At 42.8% G+C, this 23,704-nt stretch overlaps 2 protein-coding genes across 2 annotated transcripts in view; one reads left to right on the top strand and one right to left on the bottom strand.

The window, feature by feature from the left end:
* The window catches only part of l3mbtl3 (L3MBTL histone methyl-lysine binding protein 3), a 47,722-nt gene extending 35,242 nt beyond the window's left edge, over nucleotides 1-12,480 (bottom strand). Inside the window, exons 1-10 of the mRNA XM_062550818.1 lie at nucleotides 12,286-12,480; nucleotides 10,466-10,585; nucleotides 9,808-9,919; nucleotides 8,732-8,864; nucleotides 6,386-6,527; nucleotides 5,318-5,402; nucleotides 4,831-4,925; nucleotides 4,055-4,159; nucleotides 3,362-3,497; nucleotides 1,633-1,724 (exon numbers count right to left, since the gene is read on the bottom strand). Of these exons, the coding sequence (XP_062406802.1) occupies nucleotides 1,633-1,724; nucleotides 3,362-3,497; nucleotides 4,055-4,159; nucleotides 4,831-4,925; nucleotides 5,318-5,402; nucleotides 6,386-6,527; nucleotides 8,732-8,864; nucleotides 9,808-9,919; nucleotides 10,466-10,567 (1,002 nt within the window). The 5' untranslated portion in view covers nucleotides 10,568-10,585; nucleotides 12,286-12,480. The remainder of the gene's footprint in view (nucleotides 1-1,632; nucleotides 1,725-3,361; nucleotides 3,498-4,054; nucleotides 4,160-4,830; nucleotides 4,926-5,317; nucleotides 5,403-6,385; nucleotides 6,528-8,731; nucleotides 8,865-9,807; nucleotides 9,920-10,465; nucleotides 10,586-12,285) is intronic.
* Nucleotides 12,481-14,623: 2,143 nt separating this feature from the next.
* On the top strand, nucleotides 14,624-19,850 carry tmem244 (transmembrane protein 244). Its single transcript, XM_062550867.1, has 6 exons — nucleotides 14,624-14,810; nucleotides 15,268-15,353; nucleotides 16,068-16,144; nucleotides 16,599-16,724; nucleotides 18,863-18,907; nucleotides 19,652-19,850. The coding sequence occupies exons 1-6, from the start codon at nucleotides 14,718-14,720 to the stop codon at nucleotides 19,747-19,749; spliced, it is 525 nt and encodes a 174-aa protein (XP_062406851.1). The 5' UTR covers nucleotides 14,624-14,717; the 3' UTR covers nucleotides 19,750-19,850.
* The last annotated feature ends 3,854 nt before the right edge of the window (nucleotides 19,851-23,704 follow it).

Here is a 23,704-nt window from a genome sequence, read left to right on the forward strand (position 1 = left end):
AGTTAATATGGTGTTAATATGGTTTTGTTTCTTTTAACTTGCATAAAACACTGTCCTGCGGCTTATACACAATGTGGCTTATATGCAGGAAATTACTGTAGAAGTAGAAGTATATCTACTCTGATGAAGATGTTTGTAACATCGAAACGTTAGTCAATGTTTTGCACCATTTAAATAAATAAATACTAAAGAAGATATCTGAGTTGCACCGGCGTCCCTCTTCCTCTCATACACTAGCTGTCCTGGCCTGGTTGCACCAGATCGTCGCATAACTGCAGAAGTGCGGAGAACCTTCCTTTGTCTAGAAGTATATCTACTCTTTTGATCCCATGAGGGAAATCTGGTCTCTGCGTTTATCCCAATCAGTGAATTAGTGAGCACACACAGCACACCGTGAACACACAATGAGGTGAAGCACACACTAAACCCGGAGCAGCGAGCTGCTTGCTACAGTGGCGTTCGGGGAGCAGTGAGGGGTTAGATTGTCTTGCTCAAGGGCACTTCAGCCATGGATGTGGGCATGGGAGAGCAGTGCTCAACCACTTCCCCCGCCCACATTTTTCCTAATGGTCGGGAATTGAACCGGCAACCCTTCGGTTACAAGCCCAAAGCCCTAATAGTAGGCCGCGCCTGGCCCAAGAAGAAACGTAACAGAGGTAACAGCTTCATATGAACTCTTCAGTTTGACCACAGAACTGGACACCTGTTCACCTGTTCTTCTTACTGTTGACTACGGCTGAAATTACATTTCAGTCCTTTGTTGAAGCAAAGATGATTTGATTTCATTCTTTTCTGACCTTCATATAAATTCTAAATTGTTTGCGCGGGGAGAAGTAACTTGATTTCATGGATGTTCAGGTTTTTCATAAAGCAAATAGAGTATTCCACAGACTCTGCAGCAGCACCTGATACCACTTCCAAATCTTTTCACAGCACAACCAAAACACTTGTGAAATCAGCCTTGAGATCACTCCTGAAAGGAAGCCCTTGTCTATCTGTCACCAAAGTACACACTGAGGAAGGCAGAATGGCGAAACGCGTCTGTGGAATAAATGGTGATTATTTAGGCATAGTGCAGCCTTTTTTCCTGTTTTTTAATTGTAGCTTATAATTGGGTCAGTACTCTAAAAAGAATATAACTCTTGAGTGAAGCCTGCTCCTACCCTTATGAACCTTATGATCTGTCACCAAGCCTCTACCATCCAGCCAGATGCAGTGCAGCCTACACTGGAGCAGATCTGGCCCACATCTGCTAATGGACTGGTAGAGAAAATATGATATTGAACTCCTCAGGGCGTGTGTGTGTGTGTGTGTGTGTGTGTGTGTGTGGGTTGCGTGTGTGTGTGTGTATGTGAGAGATAGAGAGAGAGAGAGAGAGAGTTTGTGTGTGTGTGTGTGTGTGTGTGTGTGTGTGTGTGTATGTGTGTGTGAGTGAGTGAGAGAGAGAGAGAGAGAGTATGTGTGTGTGTGTGTGTAGGAGAGAGAGAGGGAGGGAGTGTGTGTGTGTATGAGAGAGAGAGAGGGAGGGAGTGTGTGTGTGTATGAGAGAGAGAGAGAGGGAGGGAGTGTGCATGTGTGTCTGCGTCTATGTGTGTGTGTGCGCAGTGGTAAGGGAGACGGCAGGGTGCTTACCGTGTTCTGGTTCTCAAACAGGGCTTTGGGTGCAGCCTGGGCCTTGTTCTGCTTTATGTAGGACGACCAGCTGAACTCCTCGTCCTTCATGCCTGGGGTGGGCAATGAGAACAGCACAGTCAGAGACGCAGGACAACACTGGATGTATCGCTAAGCTAATCTGACCACTGACCACAAGGATAACCCACCAAGAGCTGATGTGCAAGAAAAAAAACATACACACACACACTTCCAGTGACAGCTCTCAGAAGTAAACATACACATGCACACTTCCAGTGAAGGCTTTCAGAAGTGTGCACCAAGGCCGAGACTGAGTAATCAAGTGCAATCAGAGTCTGTTTCTCTTGGCTGTCAGAATGTCATTGTCTTCTTTGTGTTCATATTCATTCTATTTCTGTCATCTTATGCAATACACTTTTATTTCTTCAGTATGGTCAGTCTCCTTTTATTCTGAAATCTAATGTTCAGACATTATTGTTCCACAATTCAACTGCAAACAAAATCCTGCCAACTAAATAAATGGCTAATGTAAGACTCAGTACAGGAGGGTGGGGTATGACTGTATTGATAAATGTGAAGAGATTGTAATTATTTTTTTCTGGATGCCGAGTTGGTTTAATGTTGATTATTACACCTCTCGAACATCTCGTCTGAATGTTTAAGCATGGTCACAGTCCGGAGATTTTTTTTTTAATAGTTGTGATTATTCATGCTTGGCAGTTATGCTGATTTTATAGTTATCTGGAGAGCCATTCGAAAAGGCACTCAGCTGCCAATATGCTTCAGGTCACAGACTGGCAAATGTGCCAGCGAGACTTCTGGCCACCGCACTACCGTCAAAGAGCACAAAAGGAGGCCTTAGACACCCCACCGCATCCATTAACTTTAATTATGTTTTACAGGACCAAACAAAAACAATTAATGTGTTTCAAACCACCCAGTGCAATGGCAAATGTGGCTTGTTTGCTTACAGACGGTGGTCTGTGCTATGGTGAACAACATTAGTGAGGAGCGCATGGCATGCTGTTTCTGTCTGTCTTTTCTGACTTTTTTTTTTTTAGGTCTGTCCACTATGAGGGCAGGGGACGTGGGATGGGTGACAGCTGGACCTTTTGGAATGCATGGACAGTCCTTTTGATGTGCGCTGCCATGCTCATTTCGTCCAGAGCAAAGCGGCCAGATTATATTACACTACATTAGCACACATATGGATGCTTCCTTTCTTTCTAAATGTGGAGATACACTGATATTTACATGTAGTCTTTTAGCTACAAAGCCACAAGGGAAATAATCAAGGTAGTACCGTACAAGTTGTGGGCAGCATACTGTAAGTGTTAGAAAGCTACAGTAGATACCACATTGTTCTTCAAGTTCTATTAGATAGATAGATAGATAGATACAGTAGATAGATACTTCATTTATCTCCAAGGGGAAAATCAATTTATTATTAGGTAGTAGAAGCCAACGTGGCCGCCACGCAATCAGAGACACCTCTTTCTAAATTGGCCGAACCAGAGACTGCTTTGTAGGCATTAGGGACTGTTTGAATTTGAAGTACTGTACAGTGGGCAGCTACAGGTACAGTAGGCAACGGAGCTCGCTGAGCTAGCAGGGAAACACGTGCCCTTCTGGGTTGATGGAACAAACAGCCGCACATCTCTGATCTGTACACCCTGTCCTTCTTGTTCTTCCAGTGGGGCTGGAAGGTGTGGGTGGTGAACTGACTCACCTTTGGGAGGGTGCAGCTTGTGGCCCGTCTTCTCGCACCAGCCCACTGGGTGGATGTCAGGGGAGTTGGAGTTTACCCAGAAGTCATAGCAGTCAGAGTATTTGTCAAAGTGCAGCCTGATACGGTGGCCTGAGACCTGAGGGGGACATGGGACATGTGGAGGGAAGGTCACATCACTGGTGCTCAGTGGGGCTTATTCAAGCTTGCTGGAATAAAATACATTTCAAGTAACCAGAAGAATTTCCATTCAACTGTACATTCCGAATATTGCTGGATACAAATACAAATGCTGGATGATCTTTTTTTCCATAAATGTTCTTTGGTAACACGAAATGAAAGGCTATAAATCATAACAGCTCACTAGATAACTGCGACAAGAGAGAACATTTGTAGAGACGCTTGAAAGGAGGATTTTTTCAAAAAGATTGCTTATTTGTCTCCAAAGCAATATCCACTGTCTTCTGTAAGAAGCGACAGACTGACTAGATGTAGGCTCATCAAAGCATGACTCAGCATGTCTGTTGTCCTGATGGACATTGTGCAACGAAACCCCTGCACCATGACAAAGATAGGCGACCAACATGCACGAGAGACACTTCACCCAATCGGATGACCATACGACAACCACTCTTGTTGAACAACGGCACCACAAGGTCTCTCTCCTTCACACAAAGCCGGACTGGAGTGCCTCACCTCGGCCACGGTCAGCACGCAGTACATGGAGGGATGCTCGGGGTCCACCCCCTCCAGCTTCATCCCCACGCGGAACCCGTTCTTGCTCTGTGGGAGAGACTGGTGCTGTGGAGAGACACCAAAAAAAAAGACAAAACACACTCAATTAGGTCCTTAATCCCAACGTCGTTAGCAAACAAACACACAGGGTGCCTCTCATTTGGGCTTTTATACACCCTCCCTTCCTTCCTCGTTCCTCGTCCTCACTGATCTAGACAAAAAATTATGGGGCGGCAACAATGGGATAGTCTATCCATTGCTAGTTATAGATCAGTGGGAACGAGCCTCAAGGACCGAGCATCGAGGAGAGAGGAGAGAGTTTGAAAGCCACCCACAGTACTTCACATTAATGCCTCAGTCCGTTTGTTTACAATGGAAGTAAAGGGGGAGCTCTGGAATGAAAACCAGGAGGTCATCTTCATACGCATAACAAAGAGACTAAACGAGAAGCTAATTGCAGTGCTAACGGGCTAAAAGATAACGAGGCGCGCAGGGAGAGCTGCTTATGTGTATTTGGCTCATTGAGGGTGATGGTTCAGGACTATCAGTGTGCTGTGAGGGGCTACTATTAGCCCACATAGATAAGGTCAAACCAGGGAGGTGGAGGATACACAGCAGAAGGACTGTGCTAGTGGACTCACCCCTTAATGCGTTCAAATAACATGTTCAGTTTAATGGGCTCTAACAATCAGAACCCAGAGACGTCTTACCGTAGGTGTCCGGAGGAAAGCTCTTACCTCTTTAAACAGCTTGTTGGGGGCCGCGGCGGCCTTCTCCTGCTCCAAATACGACGCCCAGCACCAAGACTTCTTTTTCCCTCCGTAAGGCACCGCTACAAGAAAAACAACAACAACAAATAGTTTACATGTAGGACACAGAGAGTAGAACAAATCTGGGTCTCTCGAAAATCAGGACAATTGTTTTCATGTACACATCTGTAATTTTTGTGTATGTTTCTTGTTTGTCTGATCGTTTGTTTTACAGCACTTTGGTCAACTGTTGTTGTTTTTTAAAGTGCTATACAAATAAATTGACATTGACATTGACATCTATATGTGTGTCTGAATGCATGTATGTATTTATTTGCATTTTGTGTGTGGGTGTGTGTCTATACACATGAACTAAATGGCTTCATCTTGAGCATGGTGGTGGCCCCATGCTTAAAGCCCTTGAGGCCCTGGAGGACACGGTCACATGGGTGTCCCCCTCCCTGGCCACACTCACTCTGCCTGAGTAGCGCCGCGTCGCCTCTCCGTTTCCTGCGTCCCCTGGGGGCCCCGCGTGTCGACTTCCTGTTGTCCTTCTCTTCCTGTGGAGAACCACACACACACACACACACACACACGGCGGCCATTTCAATCACTTCACTTACACAAGTCAGGCACACAGCGCACAATCACCATGACAATATGGAGGTCTTCACATGCAAAACCACAAACTGCAGTGAGATCTCATGACAGAGCATTAGTTTCATTTTAACAAGAATTTCAACAGTCATTTTGTAGGTGACCATTCATCTAACTGCTACTGCTAGCAACACTAGGCCCACAGCCTTGGTCTGTAGTGACCACACACACACAGTAATGTGAGCTGTATACTATCCCTTTACCATCCACTTTAATTCAATGAATCTTGTGGATAAATAGATAAATGGATTAGGTCGATGATAATGGCCAGAATCAGAAATAACGATGTCTTCTGTAAAGTAACACGAGAATGATAAGTAGCCATTAACATCGCTAAATATCATATAATCATATTTCCATTTTGTTAGAGCTTTTAAATATCACACTATCGCTCTAACAGTGAGAGTAGGATCCTATCGTGAGGTTGTTTTGTTGGGCATGTCAACCACACAGTCGGATGTCTTCTGTCCTCTATACTACTACAGCTGTGACTGGACAGGTTTCGGTTCTTCCACTGGATGTATATATGTGGTCATGGTGACCAAGATATATTAAAACATATCATCCAGGTCCCTGGCTGCCCCGCATCTGAGCGCCGTTGATGTGGCAGAAGAGAGAAACGCTCGTCTGCGGCGGTGACACATTTCCAGTGGCCCTGCGGTAGCTTCGCCAGCGCTATGCTCCATATTCTAAAAGCAGCAGAGAATCCCCACAGGACTCAGCAATGGGGGGGGGGGGGGGGGGGGAGAGACTGAGAGAAAGAATGAAGAAAGGAATGGAGGATGAAAGAGGAGCTGATGGAAGAATGGTAAGAAGAAGAAGAAGAAGAAGAGTGTAAGGAGTGGATGAAGGAGGAGTGTGAGGGAGGAGAGGAGTAAAAACGTACGTAGTCCTCGTCGTCATCCTCAGGTACATCCATCACGCTGTCCGCCTCTTCTGGAACTTTCTCTGGCTGGAGGTGTCTCTTCCTGGTACCCCCAATCCCCTCTCCGTTAGTCTTGGTAGCGTCCTTCTTCAGATTCCACTCTCTGCAGGTCATGACAGGAACAAAACAGCTTTCAATAAACACTAGATTGTGGTGCCATTAGATTAGATTAGATTAGATTAGATTAGATTAACTTTATTGTCCCAGAAGGGTACAGTGCTACATACAGCTGCTTAACATACAACACACAACAGTTCAACACCTCACAACACGTGGCAAGTATCATGAAAAGAAATGGTCACTTTTGTCTGAAGCCAAAGTCTCATTTAAGACTGTAAAACACTACAGTACACTAAAATCACCATTTTTAAGATGTATTTAGATTTGGATTTTTTTCCGCTAGATAAATATTGTATTATCTACTTAGACAAAACTGTACAACTTTCATCAAATTAAAAGATGTAATCTTTGTGAAAAGGCAAATGAGAACGACTAAACAAGATTCTTGAAATGTCACCGGCCTTCCAAACATTCAAATGTTACAGATCCAGCAGGGCGCTCAGAGCAACTATCAAGCCACGCTTATCTTCTATCAACAACCTTGCACTCTTAAAGTGGGTGAACTGCAACGGATTTCTCTCCAGACGTCCGACAGCAGCACTCGAGTCTCTTGACTAGCCTCTAAAGGTCCTTGTGACATTTGAGCTCCTAAGCCAAATCGGTGTTATCATAAACACCAATGCCTCCCGTCACTTGAACTCAGTCCTGCTTTAATCCAAATAAAATGTCATTAAGCACTCATTGGCTGCTGTTAACAGCCCCCAGACCCCCACACCGCCCCTTCATCATCGTCCCCCCACCCTCCACCCTCCACCCTCACCCCGTCTCAGGCTGTGTTGCCATGGCAGTGTTAGAGTCTCGGAGGGAATACCACTTTAAGATGAACATTCGCTTGGCAGCAACTCCTTCTCAAAGACAATGGATACATGTGCCGAGTCGGGGGCCCAACGGCAATGCAGCACACGCTCTCTCCCGCTCTCTTCCTACCTCTCTCTCTCTCTTTCTCTCTTCCCCGCTCTACCTACCACTCTCTCTCTCTCTCTCTCTCTTTCCATCTCCCTCCTCCTGTATCTCTTAACTACCTCTCTTTCTCTTTCTTGCTTTCTCATTCTCTCCCCATCTCCCTTTCTCTGTATATCTACCTCTCCTTCCCTCCCTCCCTCCCCCCCTCGCCCCCCTCCCTCCCTCCCTCTCTGGCTGCATTAGCATTAGTGTGCGGCTTTACGTTTGCAGGCTGATGAATTATTGCTGCACAGCCTTTAGTGTCCAGGACGGGTGAGCCGCGCACCAGGCCCTCTGCACGCCGAGCGGCCGGCCAGACGGCCGGCTGACCGACTGGCCAGCTCACGAGCTCACGGGAGTGGAGTATTGATTTTCGAAAAAAAGAAGCCGAATAAGGGCCGTGGCTGGCGAGGCCAGAGAGATGGTGCCGGCACTGACCGCTTACATAAGTGTCCTTTAAGCACTGGCCCGGGAGACAGCTACAGCGGAGAGAGTGAGAGGGAGGAAAACTCCATCTGAGGCCTACTTACCATAACCCAGTAAATTCTACTAATTATATAAATACTACTTAGTATACATACAGTATACTGTCCCCAAATTATGCCAGACAGATTGAAATAAGAATATTTCAAAAAAGAATGACACATGAAAATCTGCTCTCTGAGCAGCATAACAATGGCAAGATAACAATGAATATGAATCCACAGTCCATGTAGTTATATGCCTCTATGCAGCTAAGCATATTCCATTTGATATTTGTATTCTGAATGGCACCGTTCAGTGGGAGCACTCAAGGGCTTCCAAAGGCTATTGAAAAAAGCGATAGCTCCTTTTAGCTGTTAGCACTTAGCACCTAGCCCAATTCACCAGCACTGCACATTCACAGCAGAGTGCTACCGGGCATCAGAACAGCACTAAGACATAAACTAGCAGTCCTCTCCTGGTGGAACAGGGCTGTGTTGGGAACACTGCTGATGGAAACTGGCTGTCAATCTCATGACCGTGAACATTGTTTTAACACGGGATTATTTTGTTCTTATAGAAACATGTTGAGGGATAAAAAACCCCACAAATACTGTATGTGGAGTTCCCATGCTACTGAAATGAACAAAAGAGCCTCAGGTTGTGTGTGTGTGTGTGTGTGTGTGTGTGTGTGTGTGTGTGTGTGTGCTAACTGAAGTGGTACTGAAGCTGAGGATGCTAGGAGACGGAGCTGAGAGACGCTGGGAGAGGCTGCACACTCACTCCTGGTCCTGCTGCTGACAGCGCTCGCTGCAGTGGCGTCCGTCCGGCAGGAAGTCGACGGCCGAGCCCTTCCTCTGGCACCGCACGCACACCAGGCCACGCTGGGCCCAGGGACGCTGCTCCTCCTTCACCACTGCAGAGAGGGACACAAGATGGGGGGAAAGAGAGTTGAGGAAAAGGAGAGAAGAAGAGAAGATGGGGAAGAAAAGATGGAGACGGGATGGGAAGGTGAGGGATGGGGTAGCGGGGAAGAGGAGACAATAAAATGAAATTAAAAAGGAGTGAAAGAGAATTACAGAATGAGAGAAGGACAGAGAGAGAGAGAAAGAGAGAGAGAGAGAGAGAAAGGGTGGGTGGGAGGAAGAGAGGGAGAATGAAATAGGGGGGTGGGGGAAAACCCCAGTGAGCTACAGTAAAGGGTGGAGAATGAAAGAGCTGCTCATTTTCGTCACAATAGGCAAGGCAGACAAGACGAGATGTCTGACAGAGAAAGACACCCATTTCTTTTTGACTTCCAGTTAGTGCTGAATTTCAGCAAAGGTTGACAGTAAGACACCAATACTTAAGACTGCCTCGAAGGCAACATGATAGAAAAATCATTAATTTTCCCCTGTAATGTCTTCTTGGATTAATTTGCTGAACTTAATTTGTTAAGTAATGATGCTGGCAATTTAACAGCGCCTCAGACAAATCAGACTATAACTGCCTGGGCAAGGGTTATCAGATGCACTGAAACACATCAAAACTTGAAGCAGAATGATTTCCCATAATATTACATGATACCCAGACAATACAAGTCCTTGTATAGTTAAAATACAATGTCTGGTATTCAAACATGTTCTGAAATGAGCAAAAGGAGCTTACACGTGCTGATCAATAATATATCCGCACCTAAAGTGGTTTAAAGAGCTGTTTGTGATTATCAGTAAATAACAAAGAAACAGAAATTTACATCAACAAGTATGTGTCCAACACATGGACAAAAGTGGCTTGACGCAGACACATTTGAGTTCTAGCAGTATAGCAAAGGACCAGTTCTTTTGTTCTGGACAACAAAAGCCAGTGCATTAACTTGCCTTCCTGGGCAGTGGGGACTGCCCATGTGGTCGTGGCGTGGGCCTTCTTAACGCTGTCGTCATCTGCCTCATCGGTTATGACCTCCAGGACCCCGAACTCATTCACCCGGAACTGAAGGGAGCACAACACAGGGCCGGCGTCTGACTCAGTGTGCAGTTCCATTGCAACGCCAAGGCCACCTCCAGCTTAGCCGAGTCTTAGGTGGAGACCAACCCCAAAGCTTTTCTGAGCGGTCCGAAAAGGTGTTACGGAGAGACAAACTTGCCAAAACGGACTAATTCCATACCATCAGATTCACTACCTGTTCCCGTAAGAACTGTAGTTGTATTCTTTTTTTTAAGTAAGAATACAATGCAAGTTGCCAATTATTCAGTAAATATCCATGATATATCCTTCACCTCAACCTTGCAGCAGTAACAAATATGAAATGCAGTGAATGAAATGACAGCAATCATTGATTTGTGCGCAGAGTCGAGTGCTATTCAATAACAACATAATATGTTATAATCATCTACACATCAACAGTAGTTTCTACAGTCATTGTAAGAACATGGTCAAAGATAGTCCAAGTCCCACTCCCATCAATTCTCACCCTGCCCTCTGTAAGCAACAATGAAGTAATATCAACAAGCATTTTGGCAGATGGGAATGACAAACCTTCAGTTCACTTCCAGGCAACGTTCCCACTCCATCTTTCCAATCCATTGCTCCATAAACGTCAAAGTCAGGAGTGGCCGCATTCATGGCTGACTCCTCCATGACAAATGCTAAGCTTGTCTGCAAGAAGAATGCAATTCATTTCATTTGGGGAAAGCAACATTTCATCAAACATGATTTTTTACTAGTAAAACCAGTCCTGCTGGAGACAGAAATTCAATTTTATGCTAGAATTTGGTGGCTTGAAACATATTTTGAATTCTTAAAATCAAACTTTAGGTCCTGCCACACAACTAGCACTGATTGTCTGTTAAACAACATGCAAAAAATGATTGTCCTATTCTTCCATAAGTCCTTTTTTTCTTCTTACAACCACGATTGGTTCTGTCCTAACCAAAGGCTACCGTCAAATTCACTCCTCTGCTCGGGGCTTGACGTGAGGCCTAGTCTTACTGTACAGTAAGCTATACCATCCTGCCTTTCCAACGCTAGGGGTCGCTGCTGTCTACATTTGAGCGTCTGCGCTGGAAACTTTCAAGACCCTATTCAACAATGAAATCACTAAGCAAAAAATGGAGACGAGAAATTCGCACGTATTTTGAACAGATTTCCACTAAATAAATTAGTAATCCAGTCCCTTCTCTGTCAATAAACGCGTTCCTAGGCATTTTAATAACTTGTATCAATTTATGATCGCGTATTGTTTGTGTTATTTGCTTGTCAGACCATAAAATTAGGCTAAGTGCAGGCATCTAACCAGTGACATTAGTGCAAATCGTAGATAATCTATTCATCAAATAGGTATCTGAAACTAAGTTCATTTTGACACGAATAGTTGATTTCTCACCTTAAACTGCCTGACATCCATCATGATCGCTACGCTTCATCGTAAAAATAATTTGTCAGGCTACATAAATAGTTTGGAATAATTATAATGTAATAGGTGTGATGTAATAAATTGCCACCCCTGTTGGACAGAGGGGGGTGATATGCCAGCATAAATTTGTATTTTCAGTTGGCTCGCTTTGTTTGTTTTGCCTTTTATTAATATTTCTTTCGAGCTCTATTCCCCAAATACTTTTTTATAACGAGTGGGGCGAAATGATTCAATACGAGCCAACCTGTGCGGTTTTCTTTGTATTAGAAAAACTAGGTGTGCTACAAGCATTAAGAAGCAATCGCCCTGCAATCCGCGAATAACGCATTGTATCAGATATAAACACTTTTCTTTGGTCTCATACTATTTAATGTGTTTTAAAGGCAGTTTCCCAAAATGGCGGAGCTGGAATATACTCTATATAATTCTCACCCACAGGCCCGCAGACTCGTTGCATTATAGCAGAAATAATAATTTAAGTGTCAAAAAATCTCTATGGAAGAAAATGGTGATAGATATATTTTCGTCTCGCTCGTTTGACTAGCGCCCAGTTCCTGCCGCTTCCAGCCATACGAGGGAATGCACTAAAGCTTGCATTATTTTTGAAAGAGTACAAAATATCATTTAGTACGCGTCTGCAAGACACAATAAATGTACAACGTAACGTTTTCTATCGACTGTGGTAATTTTCGACGCTACTTTTACAGTCGTTTAAAAGAGTAATTCATTTCATGCACTATCACATTGAAGCTCTTCCTGGCTGAAATTATTGATGACACGTCCAGTCGTTTTGTACTTTATTGCTAAGTTTTAGTCTAATTCTGTCGCAATAAACCTCTACCGAAAGTAAAGTACAACCTATCGCGGTTTATTATAGTGCGTAATTTGCGACCTAAACAGTTTTATTCTATGATACAATTGTTTTAATTTGTGTGTTTCTTACCCAAATTCTCCCACGAGTACTGACAAATTGCTCAGGCAGCAGTCAGTGCGCATGAGCGAGAGGCTGTGCGAGTGCTTGCAGTGTTGCCCTAGCTTCATACGAGAACACATGATGCCAATATCGAAAGTTTTGGCCGGGCAAATTCCAAAAATAATTCACTCCTCAAACTGTAGGTTATCGGGAACGTAAACCATTAAAAAACACAAACACAATACCACAATCGACGCAAGGCTTGCAGGCTACCACGATATTGCTTCAATAAAACAACATGAATGCCATCTGTTACTAAAAATAATATCCAACGTGCAAGCTAGGCAGTGAAATCTGACAAATAGTTGAATTAAGGGAAGGAGTAAAGTCATGGAACGCAACGTCACATTAGTAATCACTTCTAGCACATGACCTTGCTTATTTTCGGTTTTAATAAGCTGTTAACAGCTATGGTTTCGTTGCAGAACAACAAGCAAGTCTGGTGTAGGCTAATTGACGCGTGGGTTTTTGTAAAGGGGTATAATATCAATGCGTATGACTATATATTGTTATAAGTGATCACAGTTCCGCATTTCTATTGTAAACACCAGGCTTTACGCAATGCAATAAGAAGGATGAAGCAGAACTTTTGTCGCGCATGATCACTGCCTATTTTGAGGTCCTGTTCGTCTTTTTAAGAAGTTGCACATATGCCCTTGGAAAGAGTATTAGTGTATAACCCTAGCAGAAAAAAATGGCTGTAGTCTACGTTTACGCAAGATTGTGGTGTTTTGCTGGAGGGAAACGATGGACCCGACATATGTCTAGTGGTTACAAACAGGGCACAGGCGTCTGTTCATGCACCATCAAACAATATGTATTAATGAGGAATATATGAATATGTAATCAAATTATTTTCTGTGTTAGCTCAACGGCTTTCAACCTAGTAACATATATGCCAGAAAGCAGAACACAGGTCCATTTTGCATGACAGTGCATCATCACCCCTCCATCGTTTTAACTTTATGATTTAGCTGTGGTATGCCTTGTCAAATTGTTTATGGACATTTTTTTTTTTTTTTAACTTGCTTCTATCTTTGTATGCAGTCTAATAGTTGTTAACATATTGTAGATACTGAATGGAGAAATAACCACTACATATACTGTTTTCACCAACACAAGATGCCATTGGCTTGCTTAGAATGATGAGCAGCAGCCTTCTCATACAGTACTCCCAGGTTTATTGTTTGCTTTGTTGTTTATTTACATTATATGCATAGGCCTATACAAGAGGTGCCCAACAATTTACAGATTGTGTTATCATTGATTTCACTCAGCAAATAAGCAATCCATGTTTTATATATACCGTATTAATATATTAGCCACCTCTGTCTTTGTATTTGCTATTAGTGAAATGGAATCTCTGGATCTGGGATATATCCCAGAGTATTGGTGAAGTTTTCCTTCATTGTAAAATCATATGGATCACCACATCTCAGTCTCCAGTAGCCTGACACAGCCGCCATGTTGAATTCTAGATGGTATGATTGTGAATCTGTTGGAATTGTGTGAGGGTTGCTGGGAGATTCAAAATTCTCAAGCCCTTTGTTATTGCTTTCTCCTGTCAACAAGCTCAGCAGTATTTCACCTATAAACTTACGGTGTTCTACTTCCAGGCCTTCTAGGTGGAAATAGGTACAAGGGTCAAGCAAATAGTTATTAGATGAGTTGCCTGCATACTGTACAATTACTATTTACTGACAAAGCGTCATGACTGAATGTGATTACCTGATAACATGCACATGACAAACAGTGCATTGCAGTATAGTTGAGTATAATCTGTGATGCTGCAGTGATTTCCCCCTTTTGCAGCTCTGGTGGCACTGGCTTAGTTTGAGCTAAATGAGAGGATTACAATATGTGTACCAGGCAGCTCAACCTGCATCATATCATGCTCTTTTCCCTCTGTGCGTACTTTGGAAGAGCATAGGAATCCATGATACATGTTGGGGGGAAAGCTGGCTGCAGCATCAGTCCTATAGGCCTCCTGACTCTTTGGACAACACCACTCTCGTCAGCAGCCTCACTGACTTAAGCGACTCTGGCCACCGTCCCAGGGCCACACCAGCTGTTCACACTACAGCAGAATTACATTCACAACAAATGTGTATCCGCATGCAGCCCATGTCATCCACTGGTAATGGAAGAGACATGCCAGTGTTAGCCAGTGCGCTAGCTGTGCTAGGTACAGTAAGTGGAGTATTTTTAGTCCCGTCACTCGGAGAGTGTGTGGGACAGGCCTAAAGGGGTGGGCTTTATCTCAGCCCAGATTGAGAGAGGCTTTTTGCGTTGGGTTAATCCGGTTAAGCCCAGCCCTTGTCCAGCACCGTGTGTCTGCTTCACCTGTGTCTGCCATAGATGTCTGCTGCCTGCCACCATTAAAGAATCGGGGCGGAAGATTCATGTTTTTGGACTACTGTTGCAGGTGTTGCTCAGTCACTTTCATCAAGCGCCATGGACAGCTGCCGGTCAATAGCAAACTCAACGACACTTGGGTAAAGTAAATATTTATTTTTTTGCTGTGGCTTCGTCAGCTGTGTGTTTTGAGAGCCAATTTGTGGGGCCGTAAGTTAAGGAGGTTAGCTGAGAAGATACTTTGTTGTTGTGTGTGTGTGTGTGTGTGTGTGTGTGTGTGTGTGTGTGTGTGTGTGTGTGAGTGTGTGTGTGGATTTGTGAAAGTGTGTACACAGGTCATGTTTGGTTTGAATTAACTGTTTGAAGTAAAACATTTTACTGTGCAAATTCAAAATGTTTTAACTTTTCTTGTCTTCTTGTATGAGGCTTTACATACATAACAGCATGTCACACTCTGGCACATGTGTTCTGTAATTATGCGTTCAGTGGCAGTTTTTAACTTTTAACAATTAAAGAATAATATCTGGTTTTACACTGTTCTGTACATACTTGTCATTCTGGAAACATAAACAAATAACATTATCTTAATTTCTGCAGATTGTTCTCCAGAACTTGTTAATGTGCATGGTGTCTTTCTATGCACTTTACTTCATCGCAGTCAGCCTGTGCATAGGCATATTCAGGTGAGGTTCAGAAATATTTTCCATAGTATTAAGAAGATAACTTCCTCTGGTTCTGTATGCGTCGACCTCTTGTGTTGTGGTGAGCAACTCACAAGTCAACTCACTTCCTGTTAGCATGAGCCTGGCCTCTCACAAGGAGCTGCAGTACAGAGGCAAAGCAGTGCATTGTTTTGACTATGTTGAATTATGTCTTCTTATGTAGCACAGGTCTCACTATGTTCACTGAAATGTTTCAACACCCTAGTTGAGTCGTTCTGTCTTTTGATGTGATTAACAAGCAAGTGTTTTTATAGGTGTTTCATCTAGTTTTGGTGCAAAGGTTCCATTGGCTGTTCCGTTAGTATAGAGATTAAAGCACTGATTTGATTGATCATGCCATGAAATGACAACTTAAACATCTTAGCTGAAAAATGTCACTGACAAAAATATTTCTTTGTGCATTCCCTGCACAAAAAAAGGGTAACTAAAGTTGCTTTAAAACACAACCAAAGAGCCTCGACAGGGTTTACAATCACCAATTATCATGCAAATTTTCCATGTTATATATCATCAGAATAAGTCTGTAGAGCCAAGGCCTCGTGTAGTAGGCCATTTTCTGCCCAGGTTTCTGCCTACAGGCACAGGTCTTTCTCAGGGCAGGTTTGTGTAATGGTGCTTGCGTGGTATGGGCTGCATCTGCTTCACATGTGGATACATTTTGTCTCACCCCAACAGAGTGGAGGACGCTGACAGCCTGTTGGCTCCCTTCGACTACACAACCCAACCATCATGGCACAGTCCCAAATATTTAGGTATGGCACTTACTGTATTTCTTTAATAACCGGGGCCTATACATACTGTATGTGATTTACATAGCTCACTAATACTTTATAGTACTTTCTGGGGGAAAATGATTGAATAGATTAATCCTATTAACCATAGATAAAATAATAAATGGACAGTTAACGTAAATTCCCGACTATTAGCCACGGCTTATATATATTGATTTTGCAAAATTTCTTCAGCTATGAGAATAATACAGGGGGGCAGTTAATATGGTGTTAATATGGTTTTGTTTCTTTTAACTGGCATAAAACACTGTCCTATACACAAAGCAGCTTATATGTGGGAAAATACTGTAATACTCAGGTAAAAAGGAATCACTTCGTTATACAGCCTGATGGTACAGTATATTGGCACACACCCCAGCAGCTATTGTATTACATCTCAGCCTATGTTTTTGTTTGTGTGTTTTTTCTGTTGCAGTGTGTGTAGTCTCCACAGAGGTGACTTATATCCTGGGAGGCCTGCTGTTTGCCTGGATTGTGGAAGAATGGGTGTGGGATTACGCCATAACAGTCACACTGCTGCATGTTGGCCTGACCGTAGCAGGTACCGTACTGTAAATGCTGCCTTCAGTCTGATGGAGGTTAGCATTACATACAGTTGTGCTCTGAAGCTTATTCATTTTCATTTCACATTTATTATACAGGAAAGAATTAAAAGTAACAGAGTTACAGTTTAAAATGGGCCTGACCCATGACTACATACAACAAAATGCAAACATAGACATCAGACTTGGTGGTTCATGAACCCATGCTAAAGTTGACTTAAAAGAGGAATTAAAAATAGTCTTTTGGAAATGTATCTTAATGCCTTAATTAAAAACATAAGGAAAAATCCAACCTTTAAGAACACCAATTCATTATTTGCGAATGAATAATGTATTGTAAATAAATAAACGTTCTTCCTTTTAATACAGGGGGCATACATACAGTATATGCACCTCTATGTAACATTCCCATAGAGACTTTGTTATTTTTATTTTTAAATGGATCCAGGATATGCATCCTGATCAAGTTCCCTTGGCCTTTGGAATTAGTCCAAATGAGCCCCACTTCATCATATACCCTTCACCATACCTAGAGATTGGCATAGTTTTATTTCAGTTAGCCTAATAGCTGGTTTGATTTGCATTGAGAGATGATCTTATGAAAGTATGATAATCTAGGGATGGTTAAGGGTATGTGATGGTGTGGGGCTATTGTCATTCCAAAGCCAAGGGAACTTTATCAGGATCCATAGTACCCTGGATCCATGAAATACAGTAACTGGCCTTTGAAAATAGAAATCTGCTTCTATGAGAATTTAACATAGGGGTGTGTTAGGCCCCCTATATTTTAAGGAAGAACATTTATTTACTCATTCACAAAGGAAATTGGTGTCCATAAAGTTGGATTATCCCTTACTTTTTAAATTAAAGCATTAAGATCAATTTAAATGTCAATGTTTTTTTTATTCCTGTTTTTAGTCAAGTGGGGCATGGGCTCATACATTTACGAGCACAAGTTCACTGTACATATCAAGCCATTCCCCTATTAGGTGATTCACATATTCGTTCATTCATTTATTTATTCATTAATTCGTTCATTCATTCATTCATTCATTCAGTTGGCCTGAAAGAGTGTTATGAAACCAGGTGTGCCATTGTGATAGACTGAGACTATAGGCACAGGTAGATGACGACCCCACTAGTGCTTATAAGATCTTCCTCTCCTATCGGTGCTCAGTGACAATCACATTTCATCACATTTGAGGAAAGACAGACAGGTATGCTATAGGAAGAGCATAGAGTTTACACTATACAACACTACACATTTCAGTTACAAAAGTTACATGTATATATGCAAGAATCATCCACTACTAATCAATTCATCTTCTAATATTGATAATAAACAACATGCTCATTTACCAGCATTATTAATAGTTCCTTTGCCCTCTTTTTTTGGGCAGAACTTGATCGAATGCTCCATCATACAGTGATATCGAACCATATTCAATTATTCACATGGTTGTTAATTAGCAGGTGCTTTAGCCATGCTAGTAGGGTTGCGTCACCAGTGTGAGTTGCTGTTTATATTTCACTGTAGCTAAAATCAGTACACCTAACTATGTCAAGCACTGCATTTTATGGATCCCTCTCTCTCTTTCCTCTCTCTCTCTCTCTCTCTCTCTCTCTCTCTCTCTCTCTCTCTCTCTCTCTCTCTCTCTCTCTCTCTCTCTCTCTGTCAGAGTTGTATAACAGACTATGACTGTAGCTGTTCATGCCCACAGAGGTCCTAGTCTCAAACTGGTGCAGTAAAGTTAGCTCTAATGTCAAGCTCAGTGACGTTATGTCAGAAGCAGGGTGGTAGACCCCCTCTCCTCAGCTCTCACACAGATGCAGGCTTCAAGGTAGCCTGGCTAGGTGACAGTGAATTAGATTAGTGAAAAACAATGGATGGTGTCACAGTTAATCCTATCAGAAAACTGATTGGATCTCAGTTGTGGGTGGTTGTGCAATCGTGTATAAGACGAAACCTGTAGGAGGTACTTTAGCTCATGAATGGGAAGATCATCACTATGCTCCTATGCAGTGATATTTCTTTGAATTGCCCATTGTTTGTTTTTGTGCTGGACTGTTGAACATCAACACTGTTTATTAAAAAATCATAAATTATAAAAAAATTTCCCCCCCTGATCTATTCTAGTTATGTCGGAAGTCCCATCCACAGAACACTGGTGGATGGCACTCGGTAAGTATCATCGTAGCACTATTGCAAATGAAATCTTTCCTTGTGACAAGGTGACTGACATCACAGTATTTACCAACAGTAACATGGCACAAATGCCCACAAAATTTGGATAAAGAGGTGGAGTTCTAGATACCACAGGGCTGATAACAGGAGACTAGGCTACAGGACTTTGTGTTTACACAAGGTTGTGGATAGTTTCTCTACCTGAAGCTTGGCTGACCGACACAGCACCAGAGCCCTTTTCTTTTGGCTTAGTGATATCGTAAACATGATAACCCCATTATGCGTAGGGATTTGTGCTGTGAGGTCTACGAACCTGTCCACGTCCTGAAATAGCCTTTGTAATGCTGCTGAAGCAATTTGGAAGGGTCAAGGTACAATTATTCTGCATATAAATGGCATTTTTTAACAGCATGACCTATGCTGAATTTACATTGATGACTTCCCTGTCAACTCCAATTATGATACCTGGTAGCAGTTTGCGGTCACGTTCACAGCATTACACTCCATTCCAAGATATGATTGGTTTCATTTGTCACCCACCTAACCTACATTTACTTTGAAAAGGAAGTCACGGAAACAGTCATTGGCAAGTTCCAAACTGCTGTCTAACAGAACCATTTTTAATGGTATAGTGATATAGACGAAACCTCTTTGAACATTTCCAAATCCACGGTTGCTTTTGTGGGTGTTGCTGTGATGTCCAATCTTACAAATGCTTACACATGTCTTTTATTTGTGTAGGTGCTGGCCTGGTTATGATGATTCTTGGGGGACAGATACTAGCATACAAACTGTTCCGCAATAATTTTGTATACCCAGCTGACCTCCAAAACTTCTGATGCCATTTTTGACTCCGTATGTACAGATTAAGGATGCTGTTTTATATTGTTTTCTACATCAAATACCAAAGGTAGTTCTAGGGTCTCTACATTTCAAAGGAATATATATATATATGTATATATGGAAAACTGTTGAGAAAAAAATAAATATTTTGTGCAAAAATATCTCTGTTCTTTCATTGCTCCTACACCATTGACCATCTGCTAGTGTTCTGCGAAGATGCCGGAGCTGAGCAGAGTATCATGTGTGTTTTAGACGCCAAGAATACGGTTCTAACCAAAGTCATCTTATTGAAGCAGAATGTAAAATGGATGTTAATTTCGAGCTCTGTATAAATTTCTCAATTACCATGCAAGTCATTCCTCCTTAGAGGTGCAATTAGTTTCTGACATGAGGTGCCATATCCCTGTTAAGACGTCCGCCAAGTTAATGTTAAAAATGTTGGCACGTTTACAAGCAGTGCTGAACATCTGTTGTCTGAGTAAATCCTCTTATACATTAAAACTCTCGGTCAGAAATATTAAGGCACTTGGGTCACAATCTCAGTGTTTCAGAGTTTCTGGGTTGCTTTCAGTGTACCATGAAAGACATGAAGGAAAAGTATGTCAGCTTCTCTGAGAGAGGCCGTAATTCTCTCGACGTCACCCCCCCCCCCCCACACACACACACATGCTCAAATCCCAACGCTCGGCCCCTAATGCCCACAGACATCAAGTGGCGCCTGAACCCCCCCCCCCCCCCAGAGCGGAAACTGGCGTGCCATGTGAAAAGGAAAAGAGCACTTTTAGGTGGCTCTGACTCTCCCTGCTTACCACTTTGACAGGGACCTGTTGTCTGACTGGGAGCAAGGGGAGAGGAAGGGCATTAATCATTTAATGAGATTACTCTGGGGGGGAAGAAACGGCTTTGGGAGGAAGTGGAAGGGGTGGGGCGAGGTGAGGTGAGGTGTTGGCGTGGTGTGGCGTGGTGTGCGGAGCCGAGCCGCTCCTGGCAGCGTGTTGAGCCCAGCGGGCTGACCGAGGCCGGCCCCTGCGCCAGGACACACAGGCGGGCACGAGCGTCCAGGGGCCAGGCCAGAGTCCTGCGGGCAGCCCGAGGATGAGGAGGGAGATGTACCGCAGCGGGAGCCGCTCTCCGCCAACACAGCTCAAGATGGTCACCAAACTGGTCTACCATCTTCATCTGAGGTGAGGGCCGGCATGGGTCATTTCTGATTTCTGTCGTGTGTGTGTGTGTGTGTGTGTGTGTGTGTGTGTGTGTGTGAATGAATCTTGAATCTTGTGAATCTTGAATTTCCCCTTGGGGATCAATAAAGTATCTATCTATCTATCTATCTATCTATCTATCTATCTGTGTGTGTGTGTGTTTGTGTGTGTTTGTGTGTGTGTGAGAGAGAGAGAGACTGGTCATGGACATAAGAGTAATGCGTGATAGCTTTGACGTGTGTAACCTGTAACTTGTGACTGGGTAGTGTGTTCCTCAAGAGGTGGTTGCACGTTATGACACACCACATTTGTGTGATTCACGCAATAAGTTCTGTGTTTGGTATCAGACGTTTCCAGGAAGAACTTTGTTCTTGGAGAGTCATTTAAGTATCTGCTGGAAAAATCATTTCAAAACGTCTTAGAGTATAATATGATAAAGCCAACAAACAGCCTAAATGGATACGAGCAGGGAAAACTAGGCCTTTCATTAACAATATGATCGTCCCAGCAATATTACATAAGGTCTCTGTCCATTACAAACCATACATGCCAAAACCTGCATAACTCTGGTATGCTAAATATTAAAGAGGCTAAAAGCAAAGCATTGCGTAGCTGCTACAGGAAGTAATGCAACAGCACCTTCTCCATGTGCAGATAACATTTCACTCTATTCATGTATCAGCTGGTGTACCATTTCACCACAGTAATAGGGTGGAGAAGATCACAGTGTTCATGCCTGGCCATGGGTAAAAGAGATTGAATATCAAAAGTGATCTTTGAGATTTTTTTCCAGTATTAATTCTAGTGATGGGGTTCTCTCAATCAGACAGCCAGATCAACAGACTGACTTAATTTTAGCGCTCAAAGGTGTCATCTTTGAGATTACCTTTGAGGATTCTTTCTTATGTCTTATTTTCCTTGGTGAACCAAAAACATTTTACTGACAAAATCAAAGAAGAATTAAACAGAATTTTATGACAATCTGCAAAAATCATAAAACAAGTATGATAATATGTCATTGAATTGAGCAAACAATTAAGGGAAAGGTATTTGGGAATTCACACATTACTCTAATCAGGGCTTAAAGCAAAGAAAATGTCCGTGTGAGAAGTTGTCAGACTATTTTGAAGTTGTCATGTCATAGGCCTGTTGGCCATGCATGAAATCAAGCACAGCACCTGAACACTTCAAGCCCTGCCTGATGCTACAGTACATTGTACATATAGCCTACCGGAATTGTGTAATAAAGTATGTGTCATTTGCAATTTGGGAAATCTTTGCAATAATCTACGAACAAGTATAGACTAATTACATTAGGAAACTGGGCTGAAAGCAAGGGCTATGGGCTACATTGGCCCTATCTACTACATATAACGACTGTCACTCTTTACGTATGTAGACTGCCCCTACATCTGACAAAAAACAATACATAGCCTAACATTTTCCAGTATATTTTGACTAGACCTTTAACACACTTTCACAAGTAGTACAATGATAAGACTGTTTGGCCTTGATATGTTATTTATTTCGTTTATTTGTTAGGGACCATGTACAATTTTAAACATAAATGTTGCCATTTGATGTGCTGTACAAGTTGCCCTAGGCAAAGCATAGGCCTACTGTACCTGTAATGAGGTGGTATAACATGACCTCAAAAGATCAAATGTAAATTCCTATAACTCTAATTAGGGGAAATTAGATAACTACAGATCATTGCCAGGACCAGGACCATGCATCATGCGAAGGCTCTGGGGCTCAATGTGGACCAAATTCTCATTCGCCAATTCCTCAAAGAGACAATTCCTACCCCAATCCCGTGTGAGAAGAATTTCAATTACTCATACAGACCAGTAGATGGCAGTGTTAAGATCACTTATTCCCCAGGACGCTTTTACAGTTCATTATGGCGTCTCTTGATCAAATATCCAAATAGACGTGTTGAAACAGCGCTCAACTGGTCCGTTTTAACACGACGTGTATGTGGCTGTCCACAACTAGTTGGACTGATGATAATACTAGTGTGTCTATTGTAGCCTAGGCCTATCTGTATTATTCATGCTCAAAACCTATAGACTCATAGGCCTATATCAGTGAATCTGTCGTGTCTTCTGTAGGCTACATTTCAATAACACCGCAACCCCAAATTAACCTGTAGATTTCTCAAATGCAGGGAGATGTTCGGTTAGGTTAATAAAGACCCTCAAACACGGATAAGTATCAAATATGAATATGAACCTATGAACCTGACAGGCGGGGTCAACACCCTCTTCCATCTTATCAACTGGGACCAATGACTTACTACAGGATAGCAAACATTCCTAACGGAGTGCGCGTAAAATGCAAATTTCATAGACGATCAAACATATTAGACTATTGCCACAATGGCCTTGCCCTTGCCTATTACACATGCATAGTGCTAGTATCACGACTTGAGAGTGAGTGGAATATTAGGCCTGCTATGAGTGGACTGGACTTGGTCCAGTTTAGGCTACATCATCATTGGGCACACCCTCATGTCACCTGCGTGTGGTTTTAGACAATGACATCACAGGCTCGGCTATATTAAAGCAGCCATACACCAGAAACGCGCGAGATGAATGCAGAACATCTGTGTCAACTCACGTACAGCAGTTTAACATCATGACAAAGACGATGAAGGATGTGTCTTCTTTAGACTTTTCAGTGTTGTAAAACAATAATTTAGGCTGTAAAATGTAGTCCTAGGTTTGTCAAACTTTCCCTTGCGCAT

This window comes from Sardina pilchardus, chromosome 12 (assembly GCF_963854185.1).
Source record: "Sardina pilchardus chromosome 12, fSarPil1.1, whole genome shotgun sequence".
Taxonomy (NCBI): domain Eukaryota; kingdom Metazoa; phylum Chordata; class Actinopteri; order Clupeiformes; family Clupeidae; genus Sardina; species Sardina pilchardus.

Bases quoted from the DNA above. Each gene is read 5' to 3' on its own strand.
- tmem244 (XM_062550867.1), top strand. From the start codon at position 14,718: ATGTTTTTGGACTACTGTTGCAGGTGTTGCTCAGTCACTTTCATCAAG. The intron at 16,145-16,598 runs GTATGGCACTTA...TTTCTGTTGCAG, and splicing joins GCACAGTCCCAAATATTTAG to TGTGTGTAGTCTCCACAGAG. The intron at 18,908-19,651 runs GTAAGTATCATC...TTATTTGTGTAG, and splicing joins ACACTGGTGGATGGCACTCG to GTGCTGGCCTGGTTATGATG.